Below are 11,650 nucleotides of genomic sequence, written 5' to 3' on the forward strand. Positions count from 1 at the left end.
CGCTGGATATATTTAGAGGACAACATACCCTCATTGAGTCATATGGTTTTCTAGGTTGAAATTGTTGGTTTTCCATAGTTTACTTTGTTTTCTTAATACTGAAGTGTTTTTTCCATTCTAGAGACATGTCATAAGACAGTAAGTATCTAACTCATTTATTTTTCCATTTTATGGATTGTTTGACTCTTTAACCAACTCTTTAATGTTAAACATAGAGATTTTTTACTTTAAATCCTTTTTTGAAGTGAGGACACCGTAGAAATGAATACTTTCTCTCTCTCTCTCTCTCTCTCTCTCTTTTATTTATTTATAGAGATATCATGCATACTTTTAAGAAATACCTGCCTGTGACTATTTACATGATTTTGGGCTCCTCTCTCACATGTTCAGGTATGATATTTTGCCTTATCAAAAATCTTGCCTTTCTTATGTATATGCTAAATATTTTTTCTTCTCTATTCCTTGACAAAATGTGATTGCAGTTTTTATGTTGCTAAAAGGATATTATTTCTTGCTTATTAATGTACAAAGTTAGGATATATGCCTAATCTGTATTCTAACTTTCAGGCTCGAGCCTATGGGGGAAGAAGATGGCCTTTACAATCCAATGTGTTTGGCAGCTGAATAAAAATGTTATCGTCCCACCTTTAGAGGAACTGAGTGTTTGTGTCAACCTCATGAAAAAGCAAATTACTTCTGAATGGACTGCTTTTGACTACAAAGCTCCAGGGCAACAGCATGTGGAGCTTGGCTTGGCTGGACATGGTGGAAATTTAAAAGCCTCCCTTTTTGGAGAAGAATGGATAGTTGCATATGACCTTCATAAAGACAATTGGTACACAGTTTGTCTGACATGGTCCAGTCACACTAGGCTTTTCCAGATGATTGTTAATCAAGCCATTTTCGAATTTCATTTGAATGAAACATCACCCAGGTTCCTTGCCGCAAATGGTACCCTGACTTTGGGAGTGTCACATAGCTTTGTTGGAGGTGCTATTGTATTTGAGACCGGGAAAAACTTTCTTGGAGATATGTCCTTGTTCCGAATGTGGGGAGTCCAGCTGAGTCCACTGCAGCTGGATAAATGCAAATGTGTAGATGGGAACATTATAACTTGGAGAAAACAGGACTGGGATTTTGAGAAGTGCACAACAATAGAGGACGACGGCTTGAAGTGTGGTGAGAGAAACTGCTCTGTTTTTCTCTGAAGAATACAAGAATATTTATAAGAGAGGAAATATAAAATTAATGTTACAAAGAACTTGTGTTATATGATATTATGGATTATTGAAATTGCACTCTAATGAACTGTATCTTTAAAACATTTCAGTATCGTCAAAATATAAAATTCAGATGAACACATCTATTACGCAAAATACCAATAATGACAATGCTGAGAATGATGTCCAGAAGATTGTTCTACACTGGGTAAGATTATACTTGCATATATGTGTGTATATATAACGTTATAAGTCTTTCTCCTGCTGTTTTTCAGAGTCAGTAGAAAGGCCTCTTTAGTGGTGCACATGCAGTAATTGTTTATGAGCCACTGAAAAAGCATGAAAAACATTGTTTAAACACAATAAAGATCTGTAAAACGTATTTGGATTTAACAAAATTATCTTCAAAATACATTAAAATACATTATCCTGAAAAAAGGACATGTCTTTTATTTTTTTTTGCTGAGTTTATATTATAAATATGTATTTATATATGTTTTTTTTTAATTATTTTTATTATTGTTATTTCAGCTAAAGCACATTTTCCCTTGGAAAATATCAGTGCATTCTGTGCTCCTATCAAATTTAAGGTAATCATTTCATTTTGTAAACAAACTAAATCAGAAGTTTGTATATATAATTATATTTCCATTTAACTGCACAGTTACATAGACTTTATAGAAAGGTGCCACATTTTTCTCATCTGTGCTCCAATTTAGCACTCAAACAGGAGCTGGTTTACCTGGACAAAATAAGGAGAAAATTCAGGTACTATATTAATATATACCATATTTAACTAAATAAGTATATTTATATCCTAATGTTATAACATTACAAAACACAGTGTTTTTCTCAAATGTGTTATATATATGCTTTTTGCAGGGTCATGAAAATCCACCAATCGAGACACAATGGTAAAAAAAAAATAGTCATTCACCTGCAATACATACATGTATGTCATGGATACTCAGTAAAATAGGAAGTTTTTGCTTTGTGTATGAATCAGATCATCTAAACGAGTATTTGTCATGACTCTGTTGTGGTCTTAGGTTTGATTGTGTGGTGTTTGTGAAAGTGATACCTGAAGATGATGTGGGTAAAACAGTGTCTGAGATACAGGGGCTGATAATACCCATCTATAACTACAGCAAAAACATCTTCCTGATAACAAACCCAGATTCTATAAACATCCTCTCAGTAGGTATGTAGTTATGTGTGAGGGGTGGGGAGTGGAGAATTCAGTTGATCAAAACTCTTTTTTTGAATTTTACAGCTGTATTACCAAATGTGACTTTGAATCCTCCTGTAACTGCACCAGTCTTGTCTCAAACCACAAAGAGTCCTGACATAGGAAGTGCAAATATTACAATATCAGGTCTGTGCCATCCAGAGCTTCATAACTCAACTGAAGTAAACTGTTTTATCAATACAGAAGCACTTAAATCTTAATTTGGTCAAAGGTACTAAAGGCTCACATTCCCTTTTAAGAACTCACATGTAAAATATTCTATTCTTCAGTACCTCGCACATCATTACAAACACTGGCCATAGAAAATATCTGTTCAGCCACTTCAGGCTTAACTTCATACAGAGGTGAGTTAAACAAACACATTGGTATGATTGTACATATAGCAGTATCTCATCTTGAATAGCCAATAAAGTGACCAGTGACCTGACCACTATGCAAAACATTTTTGAATATACAGGTTTGTTAATTGATACCATTTGTTTCCCCTTAAAACCTGCATTCAAAAATGTTTTACATAGTGTTTACTTTATATTATTATCAGTAACTGAACCATTTAAAATGTTTTGCAGTATAATTTGTTCTATGTATTCATTATATTTAACAGGGGTTTAATTCACTAATGTTTCACCAGATTTTGGAGACATTTTTTATAGAGTCTATCTGAACCTAACAATGAGTGGAAGTATCACAGACCCTAAACAGACTATACAACAATGGGTAAGTAAAACATATTATAAATATATTATAAAAAGTCAATTTAGAGCAGACCATTGATGTACTTCTTCTTTTCTTCAGCTTCAGGAAACACTGGGAAAATGCAAAATGGACGTTTTGAATCTTGTGCTAAAAGGAGCTCCTAAGTAACTGTCCCAACATTGAACACATGGAGCATTCAAATGCAGATAAAATGTATCATTAATTAAATGAAATCTTTTTTAGGTACATCACTACTTTTCAGGTTCAGGCATCTGCACCAGTGAATGCCACAGCAGCAGAGAGGCTGATTTTTGAACTCTTAACAAAAGGATACACCAATGCTACCATCAGTATCAGTGTCCCGACTGGAGAAGTCAAAGTCAACCATATAGGTGTGATTTTGGCCTTTTATTGATAAGCAAACATACAAATGAAGGAGACAAATGTTAGATATAACAAAAAAAATAATAATACAAATCACTGTTGTAATGGAGTTAAAATATGTGTGTGGTTTCTCAGTGCAAGCTGTTTATTGTTGCAGATCCAGGACAATGTCCAGAAGAGTTAATGCTCACAGTGTATGGTATATACGTGTGGCCCGCCACGACGGCTCAAAGCCAATATGAAATGGGGTGTGAGAAAGGGGATGAAAGTGCTACAAGGTTTTGGTATGTACTACATATTGTGCAGCATTTAATACTGATCAAAACAACACAGGTTGATTTAGTTATTTCAGAAATGCATTTTTTTTTCTTCAAATATCAGCGTCAATCAATTAATCTATTGATATATTTAAAGAATTAGATCACCAATTTGTTTTATGGGAGTTATAATTTCCCATATCAAATCTCCATTGCATATACTTTACAGTCAAATGTTTTGTTTCTATAGAAGCAGTTCAATTGCCCTGGAAAAACATTCAGATAACACTTTATCTTTATGTCATTTGGCACACAAACTATATACACAATCCAGAGCTGCTCCTCTAATTAATATATCTTATCTTTTTCTTGTGGAAAGCAATATCCTTTAATTGAATAATTAGCTTCACAATCCTGCTTGGACTCCTGACAATGTAAATATTAACTCTTAAACTGACCAGGATAGCAATAAGTCCAGTCACCATGACATAAAATTGATGTTTTTACAGAGCTTATAGAAAAAGTCTTCTGTTTATAAGAGTACATGAAAAAAGCTGTACTACAATCGTTTCATGTCTAAAACTCTGCTATACATAATAATTCCCTCATTAGCATGGAAAAGTCAGTAGAATGCATTTTTAAATGGCTGAATGAGAATTACATCTCTTCCCATTCTATTCAGTAAATTAAATGGGGCAACTGACAGAGCAGTTTGGGATCCTCCAGACATGAGCAAGTGTATAAGGACAGTACATTTTGATGATTTGGAAAATATCACCGTTACAGCTGGTAAGTTATCAATATGGGTTTTTATTTGCCTTTGTCAAAAGCACAATTAAATTGACCACTTTTAATGGCATATGTCCCCAGACAACTCAGCAGACATTGTGGACATGATTGATGATCTGATAAGGGAACAAAATGGTCTGAATGATGCTCAGCTGGACATTGTGCTTGAAAAGCTGTCTAAGGTCACTGAGGTTGGAACCTTGACCGCAGACCTATCCAGCAGCATTACTAACATTGTTTCAGATATCTTTAATATCAAAACTAATCTCACCCAACTCACTAACAAGTAAGTATGCAAACAGGCATTTGTGCATGTTTGTATTGTGATACAAATAGTTTTGATTCATATTGTAACATGTATGTTCTGTTCTGTTCTGTTTAGTTTCATTGTGTTTTGGTTCTGTTTTCACTGTTCATTGGTTGTTAATTAGTTCTACGCACCTGTTTCTGTTCCATTGATTATCTGTTCTTTTGTATTTAAGCCCTCAGTTTGCTTTGTTTCATGGTCTGGTATTGTTTATTTTAAGCATAAGCGTTTATGAGACTTTAAACTTGGCTACAGAGTTTTAATAGTAAATTCCACTAGGAATACGTAGGAGAATCACAGGGAAGAAGGGGGCAGGAACCGCCAAACATTCAAAAATAACTTTAATCATAAAAAAACAAACAAAACGAAAGTTGCAATATGCAAATGCAATCTATATATCTCTGAAATATGTCCCAGTATTTTCCTGCTGTCTTCACTCCATTATGTCTTTCTGTCTTTGTGTGTGGTAGAATTCTTCATATTACAGACCTTATGGGAGACAGGACGGTGTTCACAGGAGATGCTCATAACATGACAGCACCTTCATTAGCACTGCAGCTGATCAACCCTGACACCTCTCAGTTCCACGGCCTCACATTTGAGGTGTCCTCCATACAGAATGATAGCATCCCTGAGGTGAGAGACAAAGAGAGATTGTATCTAACACTGCATGAGACCAAGATCATTATGGAAACGTTAGACTCTTAGCGAAAGTGTGATATTAAAATATCACAGTACCGTTGCAAACGTGTTTTCGCACTATTGTGACCACAAGGTTTCCGTGTCCTTGTGTGTGTTAGTGGATTGTGTGATTCAAGTGGTTATTTTAGCACCATTTACATGTCAGGTGTGATATTAAGTCTGACCACTGAATGACATTGAAGTGAGATGTAAATGTATTCAGCCAACATTGTTGTATTAAAGCTGAAGTATGTCATATTTTCAGTGTGTTAAAATACTTAGATATCCCAATTTAATATGCAGTGACAACTATACATAAGCGATTCATTGATACATTTTCTCAAAAAACTGTGTCAAACTCTCTACATGGTCAAAATGTCAAAACTACATGGTCAAAGCAGAAGAAGCCGCTTGTTTAGCAAAGTTAACACACAGAGTTTGTTTTGTTGCAGTTATAAAAAAATTAGTTGAATGAGTTGAATCTCCCTGTCAATATACTGTTGTAGCATGTATAATATATTATGGACGTTTTTGGGTTGCTAGATTGTTTTATGGTTATTGGCCATCTCTGTCCGACCTGTTTGTGTGTATTCAGCCTTAAGAAGCTTCAAGCAGTTAGACTCTATCACATTCATTCCCAAAGGATACAAGACATCCCAAAGCAGACTGATCACAGCTCTTTCTTGTGGTCTGCAAACATGATTTTTGAAGACTTTAGAGCTTGCTGGACAAATGTCATGACATGACATAGTTCTGCATTTATAGAAATGTTTATGAAGAACTAAATAGAAAATGCTCAATTATAATAATTAATTAAGGAATATCAGACCAGTAAGTGTGCCATTTTTTATTATTATCAGCTGATATTTGGACCAACAGCACAATTGTCATACTGCTTTCATAAAACAGTTAAATACACAAGCAGGTAATATTGAATAACTTAGATTTTACACTATATATTATGAGTTACTTTGTCCATTTTTGCATAATTAAAGAAAAAATGTCAAAATCAAAGCAGAATCATCCATGCACATCCCCTATCACCTTTTCAGCTAATCGGCTGAGTGAATAATTCAGTGACTCATTCATAAAGACAGTCACCTACAGTACTGGCATAACAATGTAACCTGTATTTATTTTTAGTCATCAATATTTATAAAATACTTATAACATGAATGGTTTATTGTTTTTGCAGTAATGTTTCCTTCCCATCGTTTTTGTAGATATTTTATGACGAGAACTTTACAGAGCATCCAGACACAGGAACTATAGCTTTCATATCCTTACCTCCGGCAATTGAAAGCTTTTTCCCAAAGAATGGAGCCAGGCCTCGTGTTCAGTTCCATTTTTATGGCAAAGAAAAAATCTTTGAGGTAACATACACTCCTTGAACTGGTGGTCAGTTTATTTTCCTTACTTTTAGTAGAAGAATAAACCACTTGAAGTCAGTTTAATTTAAATGACAGCAAAGCTATAGAATTGCTGTTTATAACTATTATGGAACAGTTTTGTGAGAATCAGTACTTCTGATGGCAAATATTTTAAACATTTAGGACCCTACAATCAACATGGCGCTGAACTCTTATGTGGTGTCTGCCAGTGTCACCAATGCCACAGTGAGCCACCTTGAGATCCCAGTGATGGTCACTCTCCGCCATCTCCAAAACAAAGAGGTCTGTGTGGATACAATCAACCGGCCACCACCAAACCAAATCACAAACAACAGTTCACCATCATTATTGCCCCAACTGTTTGACTTTAGTAAACAGTGAAAATAATATACTACCACTAAGCGCCTGATATCTTTTGTCAGCAAATATATTGCTAAGTATAGCTTCTAAGGCAGATTTAATTCATCCACTATGACAATATCACTGATTTATAGTCTGATAATTAAAGTAATATTTCACCATGCACACTATCTTTTTCCTCTATAGGACTGGGACACTGCCAAGTGTGTCTACTGGGACTTCAACAAAAACAGTGAGCTTTGTGATACAAATTTTTTAAATTCAGCATTTAGAACTATCTAGAGTAAGCAAACTCATTTTGGTCGATATCCTCATGACAATTCAATGGTTGTTTGAATGTCTCATAGATGAGAAAGGTGGATGGAACAATACAGGATGTGAGATAATGAAGTCTAATGCCACTCATACATCCTGTTCCTGTGATCACCTCACACATTTTGGAGTTCTTCTTGTGAGTTCAGTTTTGTGTGTCTAAGACATAGACAGTCAAGTAAAGATTTTTATAAAGTAGGCCTACACAAAGTTTAGCTTGTGTGAGACTAAATTTGCCTTTTCAACAGCACAAGGTCAGTGAATTAAAAATGTCAATTTATGTACCAAATGCAATATAATAATTAGCAGTATAATAATTACCTTTTCTGAAAACATTTGGAAACTAAAGGTCAGTGTTAATTTATGGATGATTTTTATTATTGTAACCACTTTGTGTATTTTCCTGAACCTATCTGTTTTCCAGGATATCTCTAAAACTCCAATAAACCCGAAAGATGAAAGGATTCTGACTATCATCTCAAACCTGGGCAGTGGCATATCCTCCATCTTTCTTGGAGTCACACTTCTGACCTATTTGTCCTTTGAGTGAGTTCTTAGACTCTTTTGCATTATGTGTTCAGCATCCTATGTCTTTCCTTACACGTTTTCTTACCACAGGAAACTGAGGCGAGACTACCCTTCGAAGATCCTTATTAACCTCTCTGTGGCCTTGCTAGGGTTGAACATGTTGTTCCTGGTGAACTCCTGGTTTGCCTCTTTTAACAGTAATGCCCTCTGCATTACTGTAGCCGCCTTTCTACATTACTTCTTTTTGGCTACCTTTACTTGGATGGGACTGGGTGCAATCAACATGTATCTGGCCTTGGTCAAGGTCTTTAATTCATATGTGCCATCTTACATCCTCAAATTCTGTGCTCTTGGATGGGGTAAGACAGGCAGTTTTGCATTTTTTTCTCTTGATGTAAATGTTATATATATATATATATATATATATATATATATATATATATATATATATATATATATATATATATATATATATATATATATATATAACAATTTAATAACCATTAATAAACAAAAAACAGTGCTTTTGTTTGTTAATTTTTTTTAAACTGTTGTTTGCAGGTTTACCTCTGCTGGTTGTAAGTTTGGTGCTTGCCATTGATGTAAATTCATATGGTGCCAGCCTCTCCAGAGCACTTCTCCAAGAAGAATCCACTGCATTGTAGGTGCCAAACAACACAGTTTACACTCTAAAAATGCTGGGTTAAAAAAACAATCCAAGTTGGGTTGAAAATGGACGGAATGGAATTTAACCCAGCGGTTGGGTTAAATGTTTGCTGGGCAGTTTTATTTAATGTAACTATTGTTTAAAAAACTACTATATTGCTGGCTTAATATGAACCCAAAATAGGTTGGAAATTAAAAATCAGATGTTTACTGTTTAATTATTATTCATTAAACTTATTAATAAATGTTTATTTATTAAACATATTAATAAATGTTAATTTCCAACATACTTTGGGTTCATTTTAAGCAAGCAATACAGTAATTTTTACACAATAATTGAATTAAATAAAACTACCCAGCAGGTTGGGCAAACATTTAACCCAACCATTGGGTTTGTCCATTTTCAATTCAACGGGTTGTTTTTTACCCAGCATTTTTTAGAGTGTAAAATGCACAGTTTTAAATGCATAATTTATATTGGTGCCAAAAAATCCTGGGTTAAAAACAACCCAAGCTATTTTATTTTTTTATTTTTATTTACTCAACTATTGTTAAAAAATGACTGTATTGCTCACTTAAAATGAACCCAAAGTATGTTGGAAAATACATTTATTAATGTTTAATATGAACATTTATTAATACATTCAATGAATAATAATTAAACAATAAACATTTATTAAATTGCTTATTGATAAATGTTCACCTTTTGATTATTATTGTTATTTTGGGTTCATTTTAAGCCAGCCATATAGTAACTGAGTGTTGCTCTTAGAATAAATATAATGTTATCATCCGTTGCTGTGCACTCTAATATGATTATCATTGGTTGTTATAATAGTTTTCATTATTGGTGTCATTACTGGTATCTCTCTTCATCTTTTTCAGTTGCTGGTTAAGGAATGATGTGACCTTCTATGCGACGGTGGTTTCATTTGTGACCCTGATCATGGTCTGTAATATCTGCGTGTTTGCCGTGGTGCTGGTACAGATCCGTAAGATGCGGGTCACTAAGCCCGCCAGCAACAGAAAAGGGTTTCTGCATGACCTGCGAGTGGTGGCCAGCCTCACCTTCCTGCTGGGACTTACCTGGATACTAGCCTTTGTCGCCTGGGGTCCAGTCAAAACACCCCTGCTGTACCTGTTCTCCTTCCTCAACAGTCTTCAAGGTAACAGCAAGGGCTGCTTATGCCTATGGAGAGAAAGTTAAAGCTAATGTATTCAAAGTATGCCTAACACTGTGCACAGTGATACTCATAATTTGTATAATAGATTCATCAGGCAGAGTAAGAATGCATTAGTGTTTAATACTAAAATATGATATGTTGTTTTTGGATTGTAATCTTCAAATACAAAGGATCTTTGGACAAGTGTTTTGTTTTTTGCTGTATTTCAGGTTTCTTTATCTTCCTGTTTTATTGTCTGATGAAAGACAATGTAAGGAAGCAGTGGAGGATACATCTCTGCTGTGGAAGATTCAGACGGAATGAATATTCAGGTTTGGCTCACATTAGCAATAGTTAAACTCATACTTGGTCAATAATATTATATATTATAAAAAAAAATTGTATAATGCAAAACTACATATCAAATACCCCAAAAATAATAGTGTTCTAGGTCAAAATTTACTTGAAAATAAAAATACAAATGTACATTTACAAACACAAACATTATCAACTAATATTCTTTGAAAAGACAAAAAAAAAAAGAAAGAATAATGTAATTTGAATTTTGACCAGACTGGAGTCGTACCGCGACAGCGGGGGCCAAAGCGAAAGATGGTCAACACGTCTCCTCACCATCCATGAAGTCTGAGACTACCAGTGAAAGGAAGATCTCTGATACCTCAAACTCTGGAAGCAGTCATGATGGTGTCTTCCTCACACAGGACAGAAAACAATAAATAAGGAAAGATGAATTCTGTGTATTCCATTTCTTTTTGGTAATGTTGAATGATGACTTTGGAAATTTCCAGCAGAAATTCATGAAAAGCCTCTTTTTTAAAAACTTTAATTCATTGTAATCATTAATAGAAATAAGATAGTTTGTTTCAATGATTTCTTCCAGAGAGATGAATTAATGAGGTCATGTGTGTAAACTGTTATGAGTGCAGTCATTCCAGTGAATAATATCTATATATTAGCCATATGTAAAACTACAGCACTCCCAGAATTACTAGGTTAGTAATTTTGGCTTCAGACTATCAGTATTAATAAAAAGGCTACCAGCTCTAAAATGTTTAGTAAGAAATCATTTAAAATGTTTGCTCATAATATTAAGTGGGTTTTGGTAAACATATAGGTCTAAATTATGTTACGTTACTCTGTGAATTCACAATATTTATTGAGATAAATGATTGTGACATTAATAATGAAATGAAAAATAAAATGATTATTTGATCACTGTTACCTAAAGGGAAGTAAAACAACATGTTCTAAAAAAAACATTATTTCTGTCAGTGTCTTTTTTCAGAGATGACAGTTAAGTGGTCTGACTTGTTCAGTCACATTCTGCTCATAGTGGTTAAAGTTCACAGATTGACGCCTCACATTTAAGGGCAAAAACTGAAGTAGTTTCTTTTAGTCTAACTTTTTTCTCACGGAGAAACGATCTAACTGATTCAGCTGCAGCATGTTTAAATCTCATGCAATTACGGATATCACCTTTACTTCATTGTAATTGACTGGGCTTCAACGTCTGATTAAACACTTGATATTTCACAACTACTGCATGGTGAGTAAAAGCTGGCTATTTCCATGACTAGTATTTCATCATTTTAAAATAACAGTAACATAAGCGTAACTTACAAAAAT

General features: G+C 34.2%; 1 protein-coding gene across 2 annotated transcripts; it reads left to right on the plus strand.

Annotated features, from left to right (window-relative positions):
* adgrg4a (adhesion G protein-coupled receptor G4a) lies at positions 1 to 11,271 on the plus strand. 2 transcript variants are annotated; one of them, XM_067373116.1, is made up of 27 exons: positions 1 to 138; positions 314 to 390; positions 568 to 1,179; positions 1,331 to 1,428; positions 1,752 to 1,810; positions 1,940 to 1,988; positions 2,103 to 2,134; positions 2,270 to 2,421; positions 2,494 to 2,595; positions 2,739 to 2,813; positions 3,101 to 3,186; positions 3,265 to 3,329; positions 3,409 to 3,557; positions 3,707 to 3,833; positions 4,489 to 4,595; positions 4,677 to 4,881; positions 5,373 to 5,538; positions 6,807 to 6,956; positions 7,137 to 7,256; positions 7,521 to 7,566; positions 7,682 to 7,785; positions 8,071 to 8,192; positions 8,265 to 8,533; positions 8,736 to 8,835; positions 9,726 to 10,006; positions 10,234 to 10,335; positions 10,577 to 11,271. In XM_067373116.1, the coding sequence occupies exons 2-27, from the start codon at positions 321 to 323 to the stop codon at positions 10,738 to 10,740; spliced, it is 3,612 nt and encodes a 1,203-aa protein (XP_067229217.1). In that variant the 5' UTR covers positions 1 to 138; positions 314 to 320; the 3' UTR covers positions 10,741 to 11,271. The 2 variants fall into 2 exon arrangements, with proteins under 2 accessions (XP_067229217.1, XP_067229304.1); XM_067373203.1 differs by lacking the exon at positions 314 to 390 and having other exon boundaries at positions 55 to 138.
* The last annotated feature ends 379 nt before the right edge of the window (positions 11,272 to 11,650 follow it).

Source organism: Chanodichthys erythropterus, chromosome 1, assembly GCF_024489055.1.
Source record: "Chanodichthys erythropterus isolate Z2021 chromosome 1, ASM2448905v1, whole genome shotgun sequence".
NCBI classification, from domain to species: Eukaryota; Metazoa; Chordata; class Actinopteri; order Cypriniformes; family Xenocyprididae; genus Chanodichthys; species Chanodichthys erythropterus.